This window comes from Crocodylus siamensis, chromosome 15 (genome assembly GCF_052110815.1).
Source record: "Crocodylus siamensis isolate JL-2025a chromosome 15, ASM5211081v1, whole genome shotgun sequence".
Lineage (NCBI taxonomy): Eukaryota > Metazoa > Chordata > Crocodylia > Crocodylidae > Crocodylus > Crocodylus siamensis.
The window spans coordinates 24,109,850-24,136,515 of NC_143409.1; the positions used below are offsets into that span (position 1 = coordinate 24,109,850).

Sequence of the window (26,666 nt, forward strand, 5' to 3'; positions counted from 1 at the left end):
ATGTTTGTTTTGTACTATTAGAATGAAATTTGCTATCGATTTTCATATTTGTTTTAGAGCACAGGGAGATTTGGAACGTATCCTGTGTGCATACCACACACAGAAAAGAATATCCAAAGTATTCTTTGAAATTCTTTCAATCCACATTAAAACAAAGATAGGAACAGGTTGAAAAAATACAAATGTATAAAAAGAACAAATTCAAAAAACGTATCCTATTTGATAAAGCATCTGCAGTTTTACGAGACAGAATAATTTGGATGTATAAATTTTAAATGATCATAAAAATTTATGATCAATTTGTCCACAATATGTGAAATTATAACCTTCAAACTTAATAGATCAGTAGCAACTCACCAGTACATAATTCCCCATGTTATTTTGTGCAGGTTTTTTTCAAAATGCACAAGCAGGCAATTCATTTATGTAGTTTTTTAATAAAAATACTTAACATATTCTCTAAACAAAAGACTAAAATCTCTTATGTTCCTACTATTTATAGCTCAACAGGCAGCTAAAGCATATAAAAATACTGAAGTGTTTTTAATAAAGGCAACCCAGGCACATTTCCATCTAGCTCATAAAACAGTCACTGGAACCTAGGAAGCAGAGGTTGCAATCCACAGTTACAGGGGAACACTAGTCAATCAACTTGAATACTGTGTTAAATGTAGAAACAAGATATTCATCAGTTTGACTAACTCTTCCATCAACAATTTAATGTATGAATTAGACAGAGAAATGATGAAGAATGACTGCACATTCCTGTCCATGGAATATTCTTCCAAAATGATAAAGCCTCTAAGCCACTAATTTAGTCTTCTGGTATGAATACGAACAGTGGATGATGACATTTCCACATTTTTCTCTCTCTATTCTCACCAACCTTGTAGTTTAAATATGCATAGTCACCCTTTATCCCCTTAAGACAGGATGGTTTTGCTCTAAAATAAAGAGGAAGAAGTGGTGATATGGAGATTTATACTATGCTGAGGGAGCTTTGCTAAGGGAAAAAGATAGTCTGGTGCCACAATAAGTGAAAGTGATCTACCAGCCATAGTACAGAATAAATATTCATAGAACTATTTTGTGTAAAACAAAGAAATACTTTGATGGAATGAATCAAAATCATCCAAAAATCATCAAAGTGGGAAAAATGATAGCTATTTCAAAACAGGGAACAGAGCTACTGATCATAAAAAGAACTCAAAACTTAACCAAAAAAAATTACAAAGGAAGTATGTACTTTGAATGCTGACTGAAGAACCACCTGCTAAAATCCAGAATTAGGAATTCCAGTATCATTCCCTCTACCAGTTAGCCAAAACCTTTTTAACACTGTGCACTATTTTTTGCCACCATTAAGAACAGCACTACTACAAAATACACATCAGACAAAAAAGGGGCAGATCTAAATGATCAGTAAGGCTGTGCAAAGCTTCAGTCACTGATTTGATTCAGCAAAGATTCGGCCCAATTCAGTGGCTGAATCTCTGAACCCGAATAAAATCGAGACACCCTTTAATCTCTCTGAATTGAATCAGAACCCTCCAAATCGATTCAGAGAGATTCAAAAAGATTTGGAGATTCGGACATAGATACAGCTTTAAATGCTTCTTCTACATATCTCAAGGTACCAGGCAGCTCATGAATGCTGACATGGTGGGGTAGATAAAGCATCCCACAGGAGCGCAGGGGGATCCCTAGCACACTCAGCAGCACTTCTGGGTTCATCAGGGAGTGTGCAGTGGGGGGATCCCCACAGCTTCCTCGTTTGAAAACTGGTGCCTCCTGGGTCTGGGGGGCACCCAGGGTCCCCCCATGGTTGATCACTGAGCCGGGGGAATGCAGGGGGCCCCCCCCGCACACTTGACAGCAAACCTGAAAGTGGACTGAAAGTAATTCTGGTCTACTTCCGGGTTCACCACTGAGCACATGGGGGGCCTCCCCACGCTCTTGTGGGATGCTCCATCCACCCCACCATCGCAGCATTCATGAGCCATGCCCGGTACCTCAAGGTACACAGAAAAGACATATAAAGCTGTGTTAATGGCCGAATCGTAGATTCTCTGAATCAGCACTGAATCTTCAGATTCGAACTGGAACACTGATCTGAATCAGTGAATCAAATCACTGTTCCTGATTTGAGCCGAATTCGAATCAAATACAGCCCATTTCACACACCCCTAATGATTAGATATGCTGCTATAATTGAAAGAAGCTACCTTTCCAATTTCTTCTCACAAATGGAAAAGAACAATTATAAAAATGAACCACAATTGACCTCACTTGAATTAAACCAGGAATGATTTTGCCCCACTAAGTTTGTAAGAAAGAAGGGGATTCTTTACTGTGAACTCTTGGTTAACATAAGTGAGCATATGCCATTTGCCACTTCAAAAACTAATATTTTAGGGGTCTCATTCTGATACCTAGGTTTTCCAAACTCCACCATCACTACATATCAGTTTTTGAAATTGGGTGCCACTCAATTCACAAAAGTGATGCAGGTGTGCATGGAGTCCAGAAAGGTTGAGAACCACTGATTTATGTCCAAGGCACTACCTCTAACAATTTGAAATTCATTATCAAAAGATGGCTCCACTGTTCTATCTCTTCTATCAGATTGCATTTGGTTACCTGTATTCTCAAACAGAAGGTCAAGGGGAAAACACACACATACACTCTCTCACATATGTTTATTTCACCTCACATGTATCTACCTGATCAAGCTGCACCTTTAAATGACGGAATTAAAGATATTTAATTAGTAATGGATTTTTAAAATATGCATGAAAACTTTAATGAAAAGTTAAAGAATTCAAAAGTGGAATAAAAAAATCCTTTAGAAATGCTTTTGCAAAATATGTTTGCACTAACCTCTGCCCTAGAAAATGGCTGGGTGGGCCATAGTCATGAACAATGAAAGATTCTGTGTCCATATAGTGGGCCCTCCCCTTGGTTATTTTGATATTTTTGGAGTTGAATCAGTAAAACATGGCATGTCTGTACAAGAAATCCGTTGTGCAATATCTAATTAACTGCACAGTAAAATGTCTCAGCATCTACACGTGTGCACCTCTCAGGGCACAAGAAACTAATAAACTGTGCAGTAGAGTTTTTTTTGTTCACAGTAGTGCACATGTAGACACTGCCCCAGCTGGCTGAGGCACAAACTGCTGCAGTGTGGGACTAGCTGGCAGGCAGCCCCTGTGCCCCAGCCAGTCATGGCAGCATCTACACATGTTGCTGTGCACAAAAAAACTGGATCAAAAGCTCTAGAATGTATTTGTTCATGTTAAATCGCATGTGTAGACATGCCCACTGAGAGAAGAATCTGTTCAGCGGACTGGATCCCAATCTCACATGAAGTGGATTAAATTCAGCTTCTCCATGAAAGTCAATGGAACTACTGTAGTAAAATGGATTTACATCAGTAAATCACTACACAGTTCTTAGCTTATAGCAGTATTCATGGAAATGCCTTGGCCCACATCCTGAAATTATAACAACTGGCAACTTTCCCAGTTTCCAATTAACTCTAATATAAAAATAATGTACAGTTGCTTTTTTTTTTTTATACTGCAAACAGTGCTATATGAGTTTGACATAAAAACTAGATCCACTGCATGAATTTCACTTAATCTAAAAGATAACATATTAGTCATGTAGCTGACTGAGCAGTAAAAAGAAATACAAAAGAAGTAAGTTATTTCTTTTTTCTATAAAATAGCCTACTACTTCAGCTGTTGTCAGTCTCCTTCAGTGAGCTAGAGGCCCAGCATTTAACCTGCACTCCTGTTTAATCCAATGGGGTGAAATGGCCTAAGCACACACACTACAGGTACTATATGATTGAGTCTGCTTACCTATTAACAAATACATTATTTACAACTCATAATTAGGGTCTTTGTTTCCACAGAGACCTCTTAATTTTTGTCAGCATTACTGTATTCATCTTTCACATAAATCTATAAGAGGACACAGACAATGCCTCTATCTGCCTGACTGGCACTGACATATCTGTGTAGTTCTCAATCTAGGTCAGGCCAATTTCAAGGATCAGTGCCACGACCTCCCATGTTCTGCTGTAGCAGAGGTATAATTTACATTAACCAACTAAAGTATATCTTAGTAGATGTTTCCTAGGTACTCTCTTCTATCTGGCAACTATTTCAATTAGAGATATAGAACATAAACCAGGGGGGAAAAAAAACAAAACCTCTCAGACCTACCCATTAGTGGACCAAAAAATTGCCTCTCCAGTTAAGTTGTAGTTATTCTTCAAGGCTGGAAGTTTTAGCAGTAATTCTACTTCTTTAAAATATCAACAAAAAGACAGAAACAGTTGATTTAAAATCATCAATATTTTTTTAAAAATCCTGCCTCTCGAATTCTATCTGAATCCATAATACGTGTCTATAATTATATCCTATTTACCTCCTATATAGTTCAGAAACAGCTCAGACAATATGTTTTTCCAGAGCACCACGACTAAGGGGGTAAAACTCTGTTGTAAAGTTTCCAAGACTCTCTGGCCAAAGACAAACATTCTTTTGTCCTGATAAGAATTTCAAAAAATTTCTGATTTACTTGTAGAAAAATAGCCCATAAACTGGAGCATACATGTGTTCCAGCCACATGGCTTGAGAGCTACATAGGTGACCTCTCCAGCCAGGGTCACTAAAGGGCTGCTCCCTGGACCACCTCTGCCCTTAGGGGAGCCATTAATGGACAGCCTGTCCTCTCCTCCTGTTTGGAAAGGGGAAAGGCTATCAATAGGCAGCCCCCTGGGTTTTAAATCTCCTTGTGTGCAGCCCATCTGGGCTGCATACAGGGTGATTTAAAGGCAGAGATGTGAGGAAACAAGGCTGAGGACAGCCTCCCTGACTCTGGCACTTAAATCACTGCATATGTTTTAAGATCCCTGCCCATGCCACTTAGCTGGGCAGTGGGGAAAACAATTAAAGCTTGGGGCTGGAAGTTTTCCACCACAAGAGAACACCTTCCCCCCATCCATTTGCCAATCAGATGACTGACAGGACAGTGAGTGTATTCTCCCTGGGCTGGAACCCTTCCAAGGATCCCAGAAGGCTCCAACCCCACGCGTACACCAAGCGGGGGTAATTTTCCCCTGGCTTCAGGAGGGTTCCTACTGTAGGCAAATTCTCTCCCACCCCTTCCTGTCCCACCAATCAGCACTTCCCTAGCCATTTGCCCCTGGAACCTGATCTCCCTCCCTCCCTTTGGAGTTGCGGGGGGAGGGAAAACAAAGGTCTGTGGGAAACTGGGTGTCCTCAACACCTGAGAGTATATATACACTTAAGTTAATGTGGAAGGAGAGAGATCTTCCTGGTTGGAAGATGTAGGAAGAGCCATTTTTCTTCCATATGAAAGCCCTTGAACAAATATAGGGGTGTAGATTGTAGCTGTGTTGATCTAAGGACACATAGTGATGCTTGTTGAATTTCTGATTGAAATATGTATATTGGCTGGTATGTCCATGGTGGCTAGGAGGGTGTTGCTGGGAAGGTGGTCTATGTTTTTAAGTTTTCATAGAAAGTCTGTTGTGTGTTGGACAAAACTCACTCTTTGGGTGACAAGAGGTTTTAGGATTGACTTATTGAAACCTGATATTTCCTCAGTGAGCATTCCATGATTGGATATGACACATTTCCCTGGGTTCCCTTGTTTGCCAATTTTAGGAAGCATGTAAAAAGTCCCTGGGTGGGGTAGCGAGGGGAATCAACTTCTACTGTTTTTCTTGCATTTCTGATGGCAATAATTTGATGGTAGTTTTGAGTTTCAAGGCGAAAAGGGGAGTAGGATCAAAGACTGAGTTTGGCCCAGCCAACATCCCACTCCAGGATGGCATCCAAGCCTGCCTTACATATCTACAAGAGCAAGATTATAACTCAGAGGACAGACCCAAAGATATTACTGAACTTATACACTTTATCCTCACAAACAATAACTTTACTTTCAATAACCAACACTTCCTCCAGACCATGGGCACCAAAATGGCCCCACAATATGCCAACCTTTTCATGAACCAGCTGGAAGAAAAAATCCTAAAAGACTGCACCATCAAACCCTTGCTATATTTAAGATATATTGATAACATCTTCATCATTTGGACTGAAAACTTGCAATCTTTGATTGATTTCCATCAGAAATTCAGCAAGCATCATCAGACTATCCATGGAATACTGTAACACCAACATTTCCTTTTTAGGCATGATGGTCACTATCCAGAACAGTAAAATACAGACCACCATATACAAGAAACCCATAGACCAACATACAGATCTGAACAAAATCAGCAATCACCTTACACACACCAAGAAAGCTGTACTATACAGCCAAACCCTCTGATACCACCAAATTTGGACTCAGGAGAACACCTGTGATTGTCACCTCACAAATCTCAAAAGGGCCTTCACTCAACAAGGGCACTCCTCCAGAGAGACAGACCACACTTTTTAAAGAGCCACCCAGATACCACGTGAAGAGTTCCTGCAGTACAGAAGAAACCCCTCCATGAATCGCACACCACTGGTTATATCACGCCTCCCTAGAACTTACACAAAAAATCCTCAAACAACTGCAACTCATACTAGAAGACCCGATCCTTAAAGAGCTCTTCCCAGAACCAACCATCCTAGCCTTCAAACAAGCACCGAACCTTGTCGACCTCATCACCAGAAGCAAACTTTCTATGGCCCAAAACACACCAAATGGATCCAGACCATGCCATGACAAGAAATGTAAAACCTGCCAACACGTCTCCACCACCCTCATAATAACTACACCCCACAACAGAACCATCAGAATTCCTGGATCTTACATCTCTGCCTCCAGAAATGTACTATATGCCATCCAGTACACCAAATGCCCTGATGGAAAATATGCAGAAGAAACAAAACAACGACTGCACACCAGAATAAATGCACAACCAATATCTATCAAAGACAAAAATACCAATTGCCTGTGGGAGCACACTTCTCACAAGAAAAATCACTCTCTCTCCAATCTCTCAGATCTAATCCTCAAAGGGAATTTACAAAACATCTTTCACAGACGAGCCTACAAACTTCACTTCATCAGTGTACTGGGTACAAAAAATCATGGGCTAAATATAGGCATTGGATTTATGATACTTTATAACCTGCCTAACATCTGGCTCCCCAGGTGAGCCCTCCACTTTTTACCAGCTATATTCATTCCCTCCTCCTGTCTCTCATTCACTGACTACAGCTACATTCATTCCCCTTCCCCCTACCCCCGCCACGTGTCTCTTACCTACAGACCACCTCAATTTACATTTTAACTGACTGGCTTTCTTACATACATACTGGCCTCTGGCTGCTTTACTACTCCATCCAGGAAGAGCACAGACCATCTGCAGACCCTTACTCTGCCTGACAAAGTGTAAATTGTACCCAAAAACTTGCAAAGAAGAATTTTTCCAACTATTTAAGTTGGTCTAATAAAAGAGATCAGATTTACCCAAAGAACCATCTGCCTTGAACAGTTGTACACTGTTTTTGGGCCAGGAGAAAGTCTTTATTATAATTCAATCTACTCCTTATAGGGATAAAGGCCTCTCAAACTCCCTTTACCCAGGTAACAGGAGGGCTCAGTTTTTGTATTACTAATTGAGCAAACTTGTGTGTCTGGCTTCTGCTCAGAACTGTAAAGAGGAGAGAGTACATCTCTCCATATACCAGTGGTTCTCAACATTTTTAGATTCAAGGGAGCACTTAGAAAATGCCTTTTCTGAGCTTTCACTCTTTTTGACTATAGAAAAATACTAGAGCAATTCTTCTGCTGCAAAGAACTCTAAAAGACCACAATGGGTGAGAAGGTTTTTGACATTATGGATACCTATTTGAAAACTCTGGGGGTTTTTTTGCAAATCATGCTTATATGTCTGCACACCTAATAGTGCTAATATTGCACAACAGCCTTAAAAGAATCTAACAGCATACCTGGGTGCCATGGCAACCTGGTAGAGAATGAATGCCATATACATATAGCAGCTGAGTACGTTTTGTACCCTAATTTCCATAAATCCAAGCCTTATACGGCTTACACTTTGCTTAACTCCTCAGTATACCTCTTAAGAGATGCACAGACATTGGGCACTTGGATATGCACTGGTATATATTTCACCCTAAGTGCATGGAACTTCCATTTAATTTGCTGGGGGCTTCATGCACTGAGCATTTGTGACAGAAAGCTCAAATGTCTCATTTCTTTAAATGACAGTGAATTATTCACTACTTAATTACTTCGCCCCTAAAGTTTGAAACACCTATGAACCGTCAGCACTATTTCTACTTAAGTTTAAATGTTCAATCAAAAAGCAATAACATTACTGAGAGCTGCAAAAGTGATGTAACTTCATAAATCTGCGAACTAACTTCTTGTAACAAATTTCATTAAATGTGGGGCACAGCAATGATAAATTAAATCTTCAGTTTTCATCAAAATAGTCTCTTTGTTCACAGAAATCCAAAATAAAAGCAAGCACTAAAATGTTAAAGACATAAAAGGAAATTAAGATGAAAGAAAAAGGCTTCCCCGTGGTCCCCTTAACTGTGTGAGGGTACAATAAATCACATAGAACAACTGTGCTCCAGTATAGTCACTGCGCCTATTTTGTACTCATTTGAATTACATGGCATATGAGTCATGACAAAAAATAGATCTGGGTTCAAAGAGAATTTGGTGTCCCACTTTCCCTTGGCACCAATAGCCAATATTAGCTCTTTTAACTTCAACTTTTCTCACATTTATGGTTTTAATTATGCTCTGCCTATGTCCTTCACATAGTTCTTCCAGATTAATTTCCTCTTTAATTTTCCTCTTAATTTTGTATTTTAAGTGGGATCTGAGTTTCCTCAGAGTCCAATATCTTATCAATAGGCCCATTAAGATCTAGCCAAGTTGAAAGAGTTTCAGTCTTAATTCACATTTACAGTATACAATGTAAGAGCTCCCAAGGAACTGGTACAGCGTATCCTATAAACATGTTTTAACAATAGCATAAATTGCATATTATGGAATCAAAGAAGAAAATGCATAATAAAATGCATATGGAAAGTAACTGCTGTGCATGCACAATATCAGCTTTTCAGAATCTTAGCCATTCAGCTGTTTTATTTTTTAAATAAGCAATTTTGTGAAAACTCATGTGTAACGTACGACTCTCAGAGAATTACATCAAACCACACAGGAAACAATTTTGTTTTATCAACTACATGATTTATTCAGTCATTTTTATTTTAGAATAGGTTTCATAGATTCACAGATTCATAGATGCTAGGGTCGGAAGGGACCTCAATAGATCATCGAGTCCGACCCCCTGCATAAGCAGGAAAGAGTGCTGGGCCTACATTACCCCAGCTAGATACACATCCAACCTTCTCTTGAATACCCCCAGGGTAGGGGAGAGCACCACCTCCCTTGGGAGCCCGTTCCAGACCTTGGCCACTCGAACTGTGAAGAAGTTCCTCCTAATATCTAATCTAAATCTGCTCTCCTCCAGCTTGTGGCCATTATTTCTTGTAACCCCTGGGGGCGCCTTGGTGAATAAATACTCACCAATTCCCTTCTGTGCCCCCCTGACGAACTTATAGGCAGCCACCAGGTCGCCTCTCAACCTTCTCTTGCGGAGGCTGAAAAGGTCCAGTTTCTCTAATCTCTCCTCATAGGGCTTGGCCTGTTTCATACTCTTTGGTTAAAAATCTTATATGCCAAGTTTCATCTCAAAAAATAAATGTCTGTGGTCTAGAACTAAAATCCTCAAAAGCAAGATTCTTTAGGAAACGCTGACAAACCTTTAACTATAAAGTCCTTCACAGGTGACATTATACTTTAGGATTAGTCAGCATTTTCTAGAATAATACAGCCATAAGTTTTATATCACTTTATGCTTAAGAAATGTAGTTTACTTCTAACAATATGCTTTCAAAGATGCAAACGGTGGCAAATTTTTCTCGTACGTTTCTTGCTTTCTCCACATTCCCACTGATTTCAAGGAGTTTTAAGAACATGAACAACAAAAAAGGTTGTTACATTTTTTCCAACATGTAATCTTTTAAAATGTGAGCATTGCCACTGAATACTGCACAATGTTAGATATCTATTCTTATTTTCCTGTAGTTATTAAATTAAGTTAGTACAGTATTTTGCCTGCCACTTTTGGTAAATTTTGTAATGACAGGCACTGTACAAGTAGATGTACAGCTCCTTGCAGATATTAAAAAAACAGAGCTTTAAACTCAACACATTCCTGCGCCATGCTCAGCACATGCCCAGAAGAGACAGCACCTTAGTTGGACCCAGCTCACCTGACATCTGTATAGATGAGGCCCTTTAGTGGGACTGTTTTGGTGCTTTTATCTAATAGCTTCAGCCCCACTGATGTGCCCAATCTATACAGTGGTTCTCAACATTTTTAGATTCAAGGGAGCACTGGGAAAATGCCTTCTCTGAGCTTTCACTCTTTTTTGACTATAGAAAAATACCAAAGCAATTCTACTGACTGCAGTGCTGGGTCAAAGTAATGTGCTGCTTCTTCTAGTACAGCATGGATTTTTTTTCTTGTTTTTTAAATATGTACAAGCAGCCACGTGTGAAACAAAAACTCAGCCCTGGTTTCATCATTATATTTAACCTCTTTTCACAGCAACGATTATGTAACTTATTTTTATGAAAACCGAATACTTTCATGCAACATCATTTCAGTCTTTGATTTAGTGTTACAGAGTTTACCATTTTTTAAGTGAAAGAATTACAAATGCTTGGGGTTCACAGAGATCCCAAGAGCCAGAAGCTCTGAGTTGTGAACAGTTTTGCCTAGAATTTAACACTGAGAAAATATAATTGGACTGTTGTGCTAAATAATGAATACGAGTAACAGTGCTATGTAAGCTAGAAATACCATAGCAAGGAAAGGGAAATAGGAGGATTAAAAAGGCAAAGGAAAGAGGAGGATTAAAAAGTGAAGAGAACAGGGTGTATATGCTTATATGCATGCAGCTAATGTACTTAAAAGTTCATTCAGTTTTTAAAGATAACTAATTCCAGAGTGCTTACATTTAAAATATGGAACACATCTACATTGAAAATCTCTAGAACCAGAAAGGAACCGTTTGCATAGTCTACATATGCTTTAAAAAAAAAATATTAGCTTAATATGTTGCTATCTTTTTCATCTCATAAGATGGCAAAATCATTTAGGAAGGTAAAAGCACTGCAGTAGTGGAAAACTTCCAACAGCTAACCAAAAGAAGCAAGTATTGAGGAAGCCAATCAAGGAAGGGCACGAGGGTACAATAAGCACAGAATCAAGTATGAGGTCATTAGGAAAAATGCAGAAAGAACAAAGTGCCAATAAGGAGCCACAGAAGAAGGATAACAACCATTTAGGTACACACTACAACACTCTTCCCACTACGCTAAGGAGAAATGATTGAGGAGTAGGGGTGAATCATAGAAAATTAGGCTTGGAAGGGACCTCAAGAGGTCATCTAATCCAGCCCCCTGCTCAAAGCGGGACTATCAGCAACTACAGCATCACAGACCAGGCTTTGGATATGTAGGTCTTAAAAAACCTAGTGCAGAGAACTAGTGCAGTAAGTGTGCCTGCCTATCTTGAGAAAACCCAGAGAAATTTGTCCTGCCACGAAGACTGCTTATAGAGCGCACGAAGTGTACAAGAAAAAGAGTGAATCTTACAGATCATAGTTATTTATCAGGGAAAGAAGTGAGGAAGATGTAAGCAAAGCCAAACAGAAGTATAAAAGGCACTCTTGCAAATATTTGCCATAAGTCACTTAGGGTGCCTATTAAGGCTGTGTGAAGCTTTGGTCCCTGATTTGATTCAATAGAGATTTGGCCCGATTCAGAATCTCTGAATCTGAATTGAATCAGAGGACCCTTTAATCTCTCCAAATCGAATTACAACCCTCCAAATTGATTCAGAAAGATTCAGACATAGACACAGCTTTAAATGTTTTTTCTACATACCTCCATGAACACGGAGATGCTGGGGCATATGGGGTGTCCCACAGAAGCACGGGGGGCTCCCCAGCACACTTGGCAGCAGACCTGGAAGTGGACCAGAAGCACTTCCGGTCCACTTCCACCACCGCCAAGCATGTGGAGGGTCTCCCCTGCACTCCTGTGGAACACTCCATGCACCTCAGCGTTCACAAGCCACGCTGGTACATCAAGGCGTCACATCTTCAGATTTGGCTGAATCAAATCAGGGACAGTGATCCCAATCAACAAACTGAATCATTGTCCCCAATTCAGGACGAATCTGAAATGAATAGGGCCTGCTTCATACAGCCCTAGTGCCTATGTACATGCATTCTGATTAGAACGCACTGGAACAGCCTTGATTAATCAAATGAGCCTTAGTTAAAACACTCCTGTGGCCATTTTGAAACATGAGATGCTGAATACACAAGATGCTGTGGTATTTTAATTAGAGTGGCTCTCAAGAACCACTGTAATTAAAATGCCCCCTCCCCCACCTCCAGCACATATATGGGCTTCCTTAGACTCTTACTTAGGTTTTATAATTTTTACCCCACATCTTTTTTAACTGTGGTAGTACTAAACTGAAATTGTAAGCAAAAAAGTTTTACATTTTATATGCACATAGAGCAACATAGTGGAACAGAAAAAACTAAGTAGAGTGCACACAGTTTCACTCCTGAGGCCAATGCTGGTCTTCAAGAGTAATTCCCTATCTTTCTCTTTTTAAACAAAGGTGTTTAGATGATTTTTTCCATAAAAAAACCCAAACCAAACTAAAACAAGAACATATCAAGATAAAATACTGTGCAAAAATAGGATATCAGTGTTCAGGAAAGTCACAGTAAAGTTATGGTTTTCAACAGACTTTATAAGCTATAAAAATAAATATATGTTTATAAAAAAATTTACTAGAAGGCAAAAAATAAGCGCCATATGACTTGACAGTTCCTATACTAATTACACAACTGTATTAAATAGCTTACTAAAACCTGTGTAGTGTAATTTATGCAGTCTCCTTTTTTGCCAAGTACTTCATTGAATATTGGTATTTTGCATATTAGAACAGGGGACATTGTCTAAAATAGACCCTTATTCAGCATAGCCATTGACCTACCTGCAGTAGTTTTAGACCAAGCTATTTTTATACAGACTGTGATTTAAGTTTTGCACAGTACATTTTAACACTGCATAATATTAATAATCCATGGATTTCATGGTTCCTAAACTCACTGCGCACATTTTTCGAAAATATGTTGCTCTCAATTACATACATACATTTTATATTATAATGTTCAAACACTGAAACTTTTCATAGTTTTAGGCCTGTTAAAGTTCAAAACAACTACATTGTCTATCCTTGTGAATCAGCACTAGAGAATCACCTGGGAATTTACAATTTAAGCTGAAATACTCAGCTTTAGTTTTCCTGACTACACATTTGTGAGCTTTGCAATTAATTATCTTCCATTATTACTGATCATCAATTAACTCAAAAGGTTGCTGAGATTGTGAGTGTGCTGAAGAAGGCAGAATTTAATGATATAATTTGAGATTGGTAGCACAGTAAATTTCTCTCTTGTTAATAATTAAAGTAGATAACTTATGTTTTTATTTATAGCTTCCAGAAATATCCGGCTCATTTCTCTGCACTGCAATGTCAGCTAATCATCTGCTTGTCAGGATCTGACTTAAGCTATTGTATTTTATTATTGACAATCCTTGTATCATATGGAGACTTTAATTCTTGCTCATTTATGCCAAAAATAAAGTTTCTAACTAATACATTTATTTTTGTTTTACTGCCATGATTCCTTATAAATCTTCATATGTGAAACCAGATATTATAGAGCAAAACAAACTAATTAGTGAGGACCGAACAAACAAACAAAATTATATTACCTGTTTCAATTTCCCATATATACACTGAATCATCTTCACATCCAACAACTAGCAGATTTTCAACAGGGTGAAATTTTATCATCTTCACAGGAAACAGATGCTTCCTAGCATGTAAAAGACATATTCTCTCCTGAAGGTGCAGAAGTGCTACTGAATGATCACTGCACACAGAGCACACAATCCTGTGATCTTTCAACTGCAAAAATATCAAAAACTTTTATTAACAACAAAAACAACTATTTGTAGGTTGTCACACAGATGGACCAGAAACCCACTGTTCCAAATGCTAGACACGCAAATAAAAAATATGTCCAATAACAGACTCAGTTTAGAAAGCGGTATTATAGCTTACATCCCCCCATCCCACAAAAAAACTGAACACATCAGCTACAAGTCTAATCACCAAAAGTTGCAGTCCAATGTATGTATACTGCAGCCTCTAAGAATTGCATTCACTCATCATACATGATCTATTAAAGCACCTATATAATAAATAAAAGATGTTTCCCCCTGAATATAAAAGAAATGAAGAATTACCTTAACTCAAATAACTATTCATTTTATATGAATCAAATACTCAAAAGCCAAAGGCAACATACCTCCAGTAACAACGTGTTAACTGTATGTTGTAACTTAAATTTATATTATATGGGTCTGATCCTACAAACTTTATTGCCACATGTAATCCTTAGTGACAAAGGGAGAAATTCACCCTCTAATAAAAAACTCACTTCTGTTCAGAGGACCAGTTTATATTTAAACTCTATTCAGCCCCTGGAAACCAAGTATAAGAGATCTTTAAGAGCATTAAGAAATAGTGTTGCAACTCTGATTTACAAATGGTGCAATGGGCCTTTATGGGGTCTTACAGACTACTTAATGTTAAAGCATAACTGTTTTTCAGATGAAAGGGAAACAAAATCCTGACCCCCTCCAACTGCAATAAGATGAGGGTATTCTTAAAGACTTTCCATGTAAGTACAGCTCCATACAGCAAACTTATATTCTAAACTTGCACAAGGAGAAAAAAGTTACAATGTTACTATAGCTGATCACTGATTCAAAAGAATGCAACCATTTGTAAAACATCTAGTTAGGGTTGCACAGTCTCTGGCCCACGGGTCAAATCCAGCCCAAGAAGCTATGGCATCCAGCCTGTGGGGCTCCCCAAAGGTTGGAAAATTTGGTGGCAGGGGAACAGTGGCAATTAATACTGCTACCCCTCCCCACTGCCAAATTCCCAAGCCCCATATGGCAGATTGGGGCAAAGCCACACCCCCTCCCCAACCGCAATGAGACTGGTGGCGGGCCACACCCCCTTCTCCCCATGGGCCTAGGCTGGGCCCCCTCCCCCTATGCAGCTGGATTCAGGCCTAGTCACTCCCCCCCTGCCCCACACACCTGGATCAGGGCTGGGCCATACCCTCTGTGTCCCCCATACGTAGCCATGCCACCTTCCCTCCCTGATAGGGCTGGGCTGCCCCCTGTCCACATGGCCAGCTGGGGCCTGGTCACGTCCATCCCAGGTGCTGGATGGAAAACACCAACCAGATCCAGCCCCCCATGCAAAAAGCCTGAGCACAACTGAGTTAGGTCATTAGAAAGCCCAATAGAAATTTGCTGCCTTTCAACACACATTTATTGATAAATAACAGCTGCTGGTCCAATTTTCCCCTCAAGCTGCTTTAGACCACTAAAACCCCATTGACTACAATGGAGCCAGCTTGGAATTATATTACTGTATACAATTAAGGACCAATGTGCAATAGGCAATCCTGTTATTAAAACTTGGTTGTCTTAAAAATGCCATGACTGAAAAAATAGGTCTTGATTCTCCACTCCAGATGACTAGTTTTATGACTTTACAGGAACTCTAATCATGCAAAACTGACGTAACTTACATAGAATCTGGGTGCCAAGATAGAGTTCACATAAAAAGCTATTATACAGTTAGTAAGTGGAAATCAAGATAAAATAGTAAACTATAAAAAATGTGACAGTTATCAATAAAACGTCATTTCTTTCTAAACATCATTTACCTTATCATTACTTACCTGATAACATTCTGGCGATAACAACAGGTTCATTACTGGACCAGCTTGCAGAGTAAATTGGTGCAAAATTTCTTCAGTAAATATGTCCCACCAAATTACACAAGAGTCCTGGCCTCCTGACACCAGCCAGCTTGGATCAAATCTGACTGATTTACTGTATGGATAAAGTAAACAAGTGACACTGCAGCTGTGGCCTTTAAGAATTTTGTGAGGCAAAGTATCTGAAATGAGAAATGTTAAATAAATTATTTCCCCCCCCCTTTAAAAATAAATAGTCTTTAGATTTTTATGATGCGTACTTAACATACTTACGTTTCAACAAAGAAATATTTTCCAAAAGTCTTGCTTTGGCGGCATGTAAAGCAAGTGTTATGAAAATTTTCCCATCTTCACACCCACACACCAACTTATCAAGGTTGGGTATGTATACAGATGAGATGACTGCAGCACTCGCAGTTCCATCTTTAGATGCACAAAGATGATCAATAATGCCTTCTGACATAGATTGGTGTTTGTCAAAACTGTCCTGGAGAGTCCATGCTGCCGCTACTGGGATCTCTACCAAAAAAATCAAGGAAGTCATATTAAATTTCTGGGATTCAAAATTAAGAATAGGTCAGAGCAGTTATTGTTTTTTACTTAAATTTCCCACAAAATTTATAAAAATAAAACAAACAAGTTATACCTGATATCCATATTCCCTCTTCTTCCTCCCTTCCACCACAAGTCCTTAATCTATCTTACTATTTAGAACAGCAGCTACAGATCCTCCACACCAGTTAGATCACAAAGGACTTCTCCAGGGTCACCTCCAGCTGACAACCTTTTCCATGACACTGAAGTGGGGTTGTTTATATAGGCAGTTCTGTGTAAGAATGGTCTTCGTGTTCTACCCATCATAGTGTGGAGAGCACTGTGCTAGTTCTACACAGTCCAGGCAAATTCAGTCTTCAACAGTTAGATAAGCTTTACTTTCCAGGCTAACATCTTTTTCATGATAACTAAGGTAGCAAAACCAGATGTCTTTTCTGCATAAGTGTAGCAGGGCTGGACCCGATGATCTGCAAGGTCCCTTCCAGACCCTAACATCTATGAAACTATAAAAACTGTAAAAATGGCACAAGGTATGTGAAATTGCTTAACCTTTTGGAGATCCATCAAGTGTTGACACTGGAACATCAGGGATGTGCCATATAGTGATTCTTCCAGATGCTTCACCAGCAAAAAGAATCTTAAAAAAAGGTTCTTTTCTTTCATTCATAAAGCCCATAATAAAAGGAAAACTCTGTTCCAAAAATATAAGAAATTAGCCAACATTTTTGTAAGAAAATAATAGGTTAAGACAAAATGTTTTCTAACTGTAAAATAAAACTACAATATTTAGGTATCTGAAAATATTCTTATGTAGAAATAGAGCATCCCCTGGACCACTCAATGCCAATGGTACCACAAAAAGACAACATGATACCTGGGTTCATTGCAGCACAGCTCTTCTCTCTGGTCCTAACCTTGTCTTACCCCATGTACCAGATAAGTTGGCAAATGGGGGGAGGTCTATGCTGCTGCAAAGGGTGTTCTCTGTTGAGTCTGGGGGTTGGGTAATCGAGCTCCAATTTGGAGCCAGCTGGATCTCTTCAGCCTGTCTCCTCTAGCCCTGTCCCCACGCCTTCCAGCTCTGATGCTCTCTTCAGGATGGGAGGAGGGGGAGTGGGGTGAGAGAGCTCAGTCTGGGGTTTGTCCAGATTTTGCTGGGTGGGGGAGAGAGATTGGAATGCTCCCTTTCCTCCCACTCTAAAGAGAGCACCAGAGGTGCAGCTGGATTGCATCAGCCCAGCCCTGCTCCCAGGCAGGGACTGATAGAAGTTAATGAAAGTGCTCCATTTTGGAGCATCTTCATCTGAACCCTCAGGGAATGAGGGTTAATTTGTCATGCAACTGGGCACTTTTAGAGTACTCTGCTGCCATGCACTTCTGCCAGGGCACAGCTGTACAGCACTTTCAGGTGGCCAATAAGATCTAGCACCCAATGAGATCTATAAATTCACCTGTACAGGGAGAATCCTAAAACAGCTTCCTGCACATCTCATGTAGATAGCTTGGCAGAAAGGAGGCAGTTTCACTAGGAACTAGGTAAATAAAATCCACTGAAGTAATAACCTCAATTGTCTTTGTACCAAAAGTAACCAAATAAATGCACATTCACCGTATGTCACATGACATAAGATAATGAAAGTTGGGCACCATAGGTTGACATGGATATTTAATGTGCCTTTATTCTCGTCACCTGCAAGGAGTTACAGGTTATAATATTTATAGAAAGCAGACTCCTTACTGCTATCTAACAGAATACCTCTACTTTTTCAGTTTTATTAGCAATATTTATTTTAAAATGCTGATAGAAACATAACTCAAACACATATGCTCTGTTAACTGATGGCTGGGAATCGATACACCTTTAGGCAGAGTTTCAAGGTAAGTACTGTAACACAGGGGATGCTATACTCTATGCTAGTAGTGCTCAAACTCTTCCATGTGCTACTATGGGCTATAAAGCACTTGGGTGATGCATGGTTACAGTATACATATTTTCAGCTACTAAGCTGCATAAAAATACCCCAGTTGACAATACAATAAGCAAAAGATTTTCGATGGCACAAAATATAGTTAGATATCTAACTTCTGGAAATCATCAGAAATCGGGCACCCAGCTCGTATTTGTACCTTTGAGACTTTCTTTAAAAAAAAATCTAACAGTACTTCTCCATGTTAGGAACTGTAGTATTTGCAACAAAGTTGTTATGAGGAGAACTCCACAGAAACCTAGCATATTTAAGTCCTACTCTATGCTCTGCTCTAGGATTTGTAACATCAGGATATAGCCCCATAAACAATGTTGTCACACCAAATTATATCGTTAAAAATAAATAAATCAAGATGAAGAATAAATGACAAAACAGTTGAGTATGGGACCAGTGGCAGACACTTTTTAAAAATAATGCATTCCTTTGTTGGAAAATGTATATCAGCTGCTGTATCATCACTGGGATACAATGATTTGCTAAGCCATGTGTTTTGGCTATTTCTCTTCATTGACAAAGTCTGACCTTTTGACATCTTTCAACAGTTATCCCATCTGATTTTAAACCAGAAGTATTTTGGGGGAAAACTAAACTGAATGGCTTTTGCTACTGCTCTTCAAATGAAAATTAAATCTGTCAGGCTTAGGAAGACAATGCAAAAGTGCTTTCAAAAAACCTTTACCAAGGAACAAAAAAAGGAGGTGAGTAATAAAAACTCACACAAGCCTGTATATTTGACAGTGCTTCTTCTGGGAAATACTGATGAAATATGCTTTTCTCACATAGGCCTGAGTAATAGTGTGACGACCTGATTCTGCTGCTACTTAAATAAATGTTAAAAAAAAATCAAAAGTTAATTTCCATGGCAGCAGCAAATGCTACATAAGTTTTTAAATCACCATACAATTACTAAGTAAACCACATCACTAATATATCTTAGCCTTGGTCTCAGTATTGCTATCCTTACTCAGGCAAAATCCCCGTTGATTTTTTTTGGCAGAGTAAGAATAAGGACCATAGTAACTGATCCTTTATTTGTACCTTAAAATCACTTATTTTCTGTTCTTTCAGCTAGTCATCTTCTTCTTATACACATCTCTTCAGTCGCACAAAGAGATGTTCAAGAGAAAAAAAGCATTCATTCAGATGCAGGCTTTCCAATAGCTGAGTTCATTTGAGCCTCCCTTTGTCCAGCTAGTATCCACTAAACTTGCAATTGGTGTGACAGGTCATCCAGACACAAGTTTACAACTAGCAGTATAAGGATACTTCATCCATCTGCTTCTTCAGCTTCATCTGTACAGTCTCTCCTCAACTTTAGAAATTACTGTTTAGACCTTAGTCCTATCCCTGCAAGGAATTACATATGTCTCTATATACTGTGACTACTGACAGAGGAAGAAATTAATCACATGCATGGGTCTTTGCAAGACCAGAATAAGACTTCTGGTATAATGCAATATGTTCAAAGACAGAATTACTCAGTTGCTGATGAATGCATTCTGTAATGAAATAACAGAGTTTGGGTGCCCGAATGCTTGTGCATAACATTTAAACATTTGTGTAACTCCACTGATTTCAAATAGGATTATTCAATACTTAAATGAGTAACTTTACTCTGATGCTTTTCAGGGTTGAGTCCCTTGGACAGATGATCTCCTAAACAGCCTAGCCTTACCATTTTTATAAACATTTTGAAAATGAAAGAAAAAAGGTTATTTGAATGATGAACCTATCCATTGCATAATGTATTTTCTGAATTTCTTTCAAATTGAAAATAAAAACTAAAATAAAGGCACCTTAATTATATGAATGCAACTGAGTTTGACTCAATGGCTTAAATATTCAATTTGGTAGACATTATTCTGGTAAATGGCAACAAAACAGAGTAGGTTTTCAAGCTCATTGAAAAAAAAAATTGTGCATTACCTTATATTCTTTCACATCAGTGGAGCAGAGTAAATGAGGATAAACAGTTTCTTTGAGCACTTTTCCATCAGTAGGATATATGCTTTTTGAAAGTCCACTGCATAAATAAAACAAAACAAATTTTATATTTATATAAATATAGCTAGCGTAAATTCGTCTTTTTTTAAAGCAAAACAGTACCATCCAAAATTCTCAAGTTTAGTTAAAAGTTGTTGAGTAGTAATTACAAGTGACTTCTTTTTGAAATCACAGCACCAGCTGCCCAAGTTCTACATGGCTAATCTTATTCCTGTATCCCCTGCTGTGTCAAACAAAGAGTGGGGGCTGTCAAACCCAGGGTAAATCTTCTAGTGCCAAAGTGGTTTTGTTCTGGTTTTTGATCATTTGCGACATGCAGAGATTTTCTATAATAAACCTCCTAAAGTTCATCTTATACCTGTACTTCTTGTGTGAATTTCCCATCTGAGCCCACCTGTTTAGCAGCTGGTAGATGTAACTGTGACCATCTTCTGTCCAGATGATAAGTCGATAAGCAGCTAGTACTTCACCACCAGCAAAGCACTGACCACGCTGGCTAAATTCAGTACAGAGTAGGGAAAAGTCACAATAATCATATACCTAAAGTCAAAAATATGATAAAAATAAATTAATACTAAATTAACACTATAGTGTGTTTCCTAATGACCCTTCCATTTTAACGCAGAGATTGTTTTACTTCCTAAGCCCTTGCTCAAAACCACTCAGTGAGTCAGATTTTAGTGTTTATTCAGACTACCTCCATAAAGTCAATGGTGATACACTAGTGTTAAATCACTGTAAGGTCAGGGGAAGGCTTCCTGTTTCTAGGAAGGAGAGACAGCAAATTAAAAAAAAAACATTAAAAGGTTTATGTTCCCTTAAGCGTTTTGAGAGGAGGCAAGGAATGTGTTGTTTTGTTTTTCTCTTGTAGTTAATATTGGACAAAATTAATCCCACCTGTAACTATACCAGGTTCAGTAATTCAAAGCTTCTTTGTTCAGAAGTTTCTACTTCTGAAAAAGTAGTTCTGCTGGCACATTACATAACATCACACAGCACCTTTATTTCATATTGTTATGTTCTCCTAAAATTCTACCATTTGCAGCACATACGAATTTGCTGTTTTCCGCAGACAAAATTCTAGCACATAGATACAAATGAAAGAACACACATAAAGCTACCCTTCTGCAGAAATACGCAGCAGGAGATGGCAACCTCATTTCCAGTTTTTGTGGGGGGAAAAAAAAAATCACATGGCCTGCTTATTCCACAGGTCTCTCTGCACACGGAATTGCAAAAGAATATGATAGGGTACCCAAAGTGGCTTAGGATATTGTTTGCATATGCAGACAGAGTGACCATGTTGCCTGACTGTTGGTTGATATTCAGAGCTACCCTACATCATTTATTCCGACTTTGGGATGGAATGGATTTCAGAAAGGGAACTTCTTTCAGCTGTTCATTCAGACTACAGGGCATACTGTGTTTGGTGTAAAGTGGTACATATCCAAGAGTAAGGATTACTTGGACTTCCGAATAACTTATGGATATGCCCCATATTTCAAGCATGCTTTTCCCCTAGGAGGAAGTGCCAATGTCCTTTCTACTTTTTAAGACTCATACATTCATTAAAAACATAGTGAAAAAAGACAAAGTAATTACCTTAATCAATACAACTGTCCTCTAACAGAGAATGAGGTATCAAATGCATAAATATGCACCTCCAGGGCAGTGTACATATCTGACCTCTTATAGAAAGTTTAATAAAATGTAACAGAAAATGAGAACTTTTCTATTTTCTGGACCATTCTGTAGAATTTAGTAGAAAATTAAGCCCTTGCTATACGCGTTTTAAGAGTATAAAACCAAGCTTTAGCAAAGATCCTATTTTCTATTAAGCTTCTACGGGTTCTCAAATACATTTCTATAGTACCCTAACCAAAGCCTACTGAGGTCAACATAGATTTCCATTTACTTCAACGGGCTTTGGATCAGAGCCTTACTAAATACATAGGGCTTTTCTATAAGAAATAAGAAAACTTAGGAGAAAACAGACAGTCATGGTAAAAGATCACTTCGTTGGAAGTGCAAGAACAACAAAAACAAAATCTCTGTTTAGAAATGATATAATGATGCCTCTATCTGTGATACATTTATTTTCTCTTACAGCTATGAACAAATGGGATTGATTCACTGCCTAGGTTTTGCTAGCTTATATTAGCAAAATCTGGGCTACTAGCCTTATTGGAACAAAATTATCTGAATGAAGGGAGCTCACAGACTGATCTCTTTGCTCATATTTAGGCAGCATTTGTATATATTTGCTTCCTTGTAGACTGTAGCATAGAGAGGACTATGAGGCTCTCAACCCTCTAGCACTGTGTTATGCTGGAAGTATTCTCCTGCCAAGCAACCGACTCTGTATCAAGTTAGTTAAAACTATTAAGGAACAGATAAATACTTAATCATCTCAACTAGAGAATTAAGAATACTGGTGAAGATACAAAGCAAGCTGTTTTCTCTGATACACTAAATAATTAGTAAGCACTATTTCATTTAAGGAGGAAAAAAGCTATTTACACATAAGGAAAAAATCAATCATGTTCACTTTTCCAAAATGTACCAGACTGTTAACAATTTTCCACGGGAAGTATATAGTATTTGTGTAATGCTGTACCTTCCAACAGTATGAGAACACAACTAACAGGAGTCTTTCTGTGTATGTGCAAAATCGTATGGTTTGGCAGTTTGTGCAGTCCAAGGATTTGGATTCTTTTTCATACACACTTTGCTTCTCCTATACATGAAAGATAAAAATACCAAGATCAGTCAAGTATGAGTTTTCTGGATATTCAAGCTTTGTTTTCTTTAGGAGTGACACCAGCTATCAAAAATATTTTATAAGTCAACACTTTCAAATTGCAATGCAAAGTATTACACTAAACACTGTGTTGTAGGTAAGATTCAAGGACACTATACAGTCGGTGGACATTTGTGCGGGAAAGAGAGAGGCTGACATGGAGGTGGCTATCATCACATTCTCAGTTAAAAGAGTGTCAACGGGGCTGGACCAAGAGAGGTCTATGGGCAGCATCTGCCACTGTGAGGATACACTGACCATTGATCCATTTAGAGCCAAAAGAACTATAGCAGCTAACAAGCTTACAGTACCAGATGCACAATAGTCAAGGGAGTATTTCTTTCCCCCACACACATACTTATGACAAACCATGGCACAGGCATTTGAGCTGTATGCTGGATAAGCGATTTTAACCTAAACTAATACTTTCCCATCACTTTTAGGGGTAATTTATATTCTTATCAATCAATTTTTGAATCCATGGATTGTTTGCAAATATATATATTAAATCTTGTTGATGTTTTTGGTGTGACTAGCCAAGGCTTACTGTGAAATCTGCTTTACCCAAATGTTAGAATTGTTTTGGAATCATTTTTAATAATTATTGATCACACAAATGAAAACTAACATTTTCTGTCATGTAAGATACCACTACAACCCTCTACAACAAGGGCTACAATGGTCACACAATCCTAGCGGTTAAATTAAAAGCTAAAAAATATCACCATCACAGGCAGGGATGTCATGCCATCCTCTCACTCAGCCTTGAAGCTTCAGGAGGGAATTAAAATTAATGAGAATTCTGCTCTCTAAACACATGAAGCAGCTGGATTCTCACTAACTCCAAACCCTCCCACCTCTAAAGAACAGCCCAGGCAGAAAAGTAAAGGGACAGCACAATGCCCACATATGCTTACATTACATCTATTTGTGACCAGTTCTTGCAGACTGACCTAGAATTTTAACAGTGGGGCAGCTCTCGTTTTTTAAGATTGGTCTTTTGTGAGACTTTGTAACAAAGAGAGATGCTTTACAATAGAATCAATGCAGCATTTTCTGAAGTGACATCACACTCAGCAGAAGCTCCTAAATGAACTGTTCCTATTAATTAATGAGCATCTATCTGAAGATGCTTTATTATTTGCTGAATAGGATACTAATGTATCTAAGGGTGCTCTAGGGAAGGATAGTGCTAGTGTGACCATTTGGCTAACCATACAACAACTCTCTGTCTTCTTAAAGCGTTTTGTAGAGATGGGTACACATTTACCTTTATTTTACAGCTGGTGAGACTGAGGCATTAAGAGGTAAATGATTTTCATTTTTCTGTTAAATTTTCATCAGATAAAATATAAAAACAGCCATGAGAGTAGGGCATTTAATAGTGGATTCACCCTCCTTTGCAAGTTAATGCTCTAATTGCTGGGCTAGACCATTATGCTCACTCTTTTTCTCCTGTCCTATGAATCCTGGCTGTGTGGTGGCAGAGATTCTACAAGAGAAGACAGTGCTCCCACCCCAGTCTGGACTCTGATGGTCAGTGCACTTTACCAAGGTGGGGAGTGTCCACCGCTCAGGTTGAGAAAGTACAGGTTTCCCTCCCTTTATATTGTTCATGCATTCCTGAAAAATGGCACATCACTAGAATTTGTTTAAAGGAAACCCACTTTACAATGTAACAAATAGGGATATGTTCCAAAACCTCAACTGTACTGACCCCCAGACCCATTTCTATCCTTTTACAAGACAATTTTGATACTCACCAACAGCAGGCAGTACACACAAGCACAGGGCACTATCATAATGGGGATGGCAACTATAGAAACACGTGTCACAGACAAGGAGCGAGGAGTGCAGATCCACACAGGAGACTGTATTTTGGTGTTTGTCACTCCCACAATGCACTGCACAAAGCAGCCAACTGTGGGCTTCCACCACACGGATCACATAAGAATGAATTTACCTCACATAATGAATTTTTGGCATAAAATGGGTCATCGCATAAGAGCAAATTCACATGCACAGAACCTGCATAAAGCAAGGGAAACCTGTACTATAATAGAGGTGTCTCAATTAATAGGCAAGTGCCCTAAACACTATTACGTAAGAGGACAGCACCACCAACTCCTCTTGAAGCTCTGTTTTAAAAGAATGGACTGGAGACAACTTAGGACCTGACTCCAGGAAAGGGTCCCAACCCTTGAATTAGCATTTGATACACACACTTAAAGCCTCGAATTAAGCCCCTAAAAGGGGGAATTCAAACATACCCCTTCTTCAGGGTTTCCAAGAGCTAGTTAGGGGCACTTACAGAAGTTACAGTTTTCATGTGATAAGACCCCTGAAAATGCTCTACAACCATAACAAAACAAATGTTCATATCTTCAGGGTGCTTTCAAAATGGCTGATCATGCAAAAAATTAACCCTCATTAAACGCAAATTAGTTGAAGGCACTCTAGAGCACAGTGCTTTAGGGAGCTTCTGTACAGATTCTCTACAAGGGTTAATTGTGGGAGATTCTGCCCACATCCCATGCACCTTTGCATCCCATGCAGCTTTCATAGTTTCATAGTTGGTAGGGTCAGAAGGGACCTGGTAGATCATCAAGTTCAACCCCCAGTCATAGGCAGGAAAAAATGTTGGGGTCAAATGACCCCAGCTAGGTGATTATCTAGCCTCCTTTTGAAGACCCCCAGGGTAGGTGCAAGCACCACTTGCCTTGAAAGTTGGTTCCAGATCCTAGCTGCCCTGACTGGGAAGTAGTGCTTCCTGATGTCTAACCTGAACCTACTCTCAGTCAACTTGTGGCGTTATTCCTAGCTACTCCTGGTAGTGCTTGGGGGAACAGGGACTCTCCCACTCCCCGCTGGTCCCCTCAATAAGTTTATAGACAGCTACCAGATCCCCTCTCAGCCTTCTCTTGTGAAGGTTGAACAGGTTCAGGTCCTGTAGCCTCTCCTTGTACGGTCTACCCTGCTGCCCCTTGACCATGTGAGTGGCCCTCCTTTGGACCCCCTCAATCCTATCTACAACCCTCCTGAAGTGCAGTGCCCAGAACTGGATGCAGTACTGCAACTGTGACCTGACCAGTGTTGCACAGAGGGGGAGGATCACCTCCTTGGATCTGCTCATGATGCAACTGTGGATGCATGACAAGGTGCGGTTAGCCCTACTGACTGTGTCCTCGCATTGGCAGCCCATGTTCATCTTGGAAGCAGTAATCACTCCAAGATCCTTTTCTGCCTCTGTGCTGACAAGGGAGTTCCCCA

The 26,666-nt window shown here is 39.2% G+C and overlaps 1 protein-coding gene across 1 annotated transcript in view; it reads right to left on the reverse strand.

Annotated features, from left to right (window-relative positions):
- Positions 1-26,666, reverse strand: part of WDR72 (WD repeat domain 72) — a 247,774-nt gene that overhangs the window by 187,884 nt on the left and 33,224 nt on the right. Inside the window, exons 7-13 of the mRNA XM_090029342.1 lie at positions 23,214-23,333; positions 20,991-21,136; positions 20,519-20,615; positions 17,154-17,295; positions 16,323-16,568; positions 16,011-16,231; positions 13,957-14,152 (exon numbers count right to left, since the gene is read on the reverse strand). Of these exons, the coding sequence (XP_089885468.1) occupies positions 13,957-14,152; positions 16,011-16,231; positions 16,323-16,568; positions 17,154-17,295; positions 20,519-20,615; positions 20,991-21,136; positions 23,214-23,333 (1,168 nt within the window). The remainder of the gene's footprint in view (positions 1-13,956; positions 14,153-16,010; positions 16,232-16,322; positions 16,569-17,153; positions 17,296-20,518; positions 20,616-20,990; positions 21,137-23,213; positions 23,334-26,666) is intronic.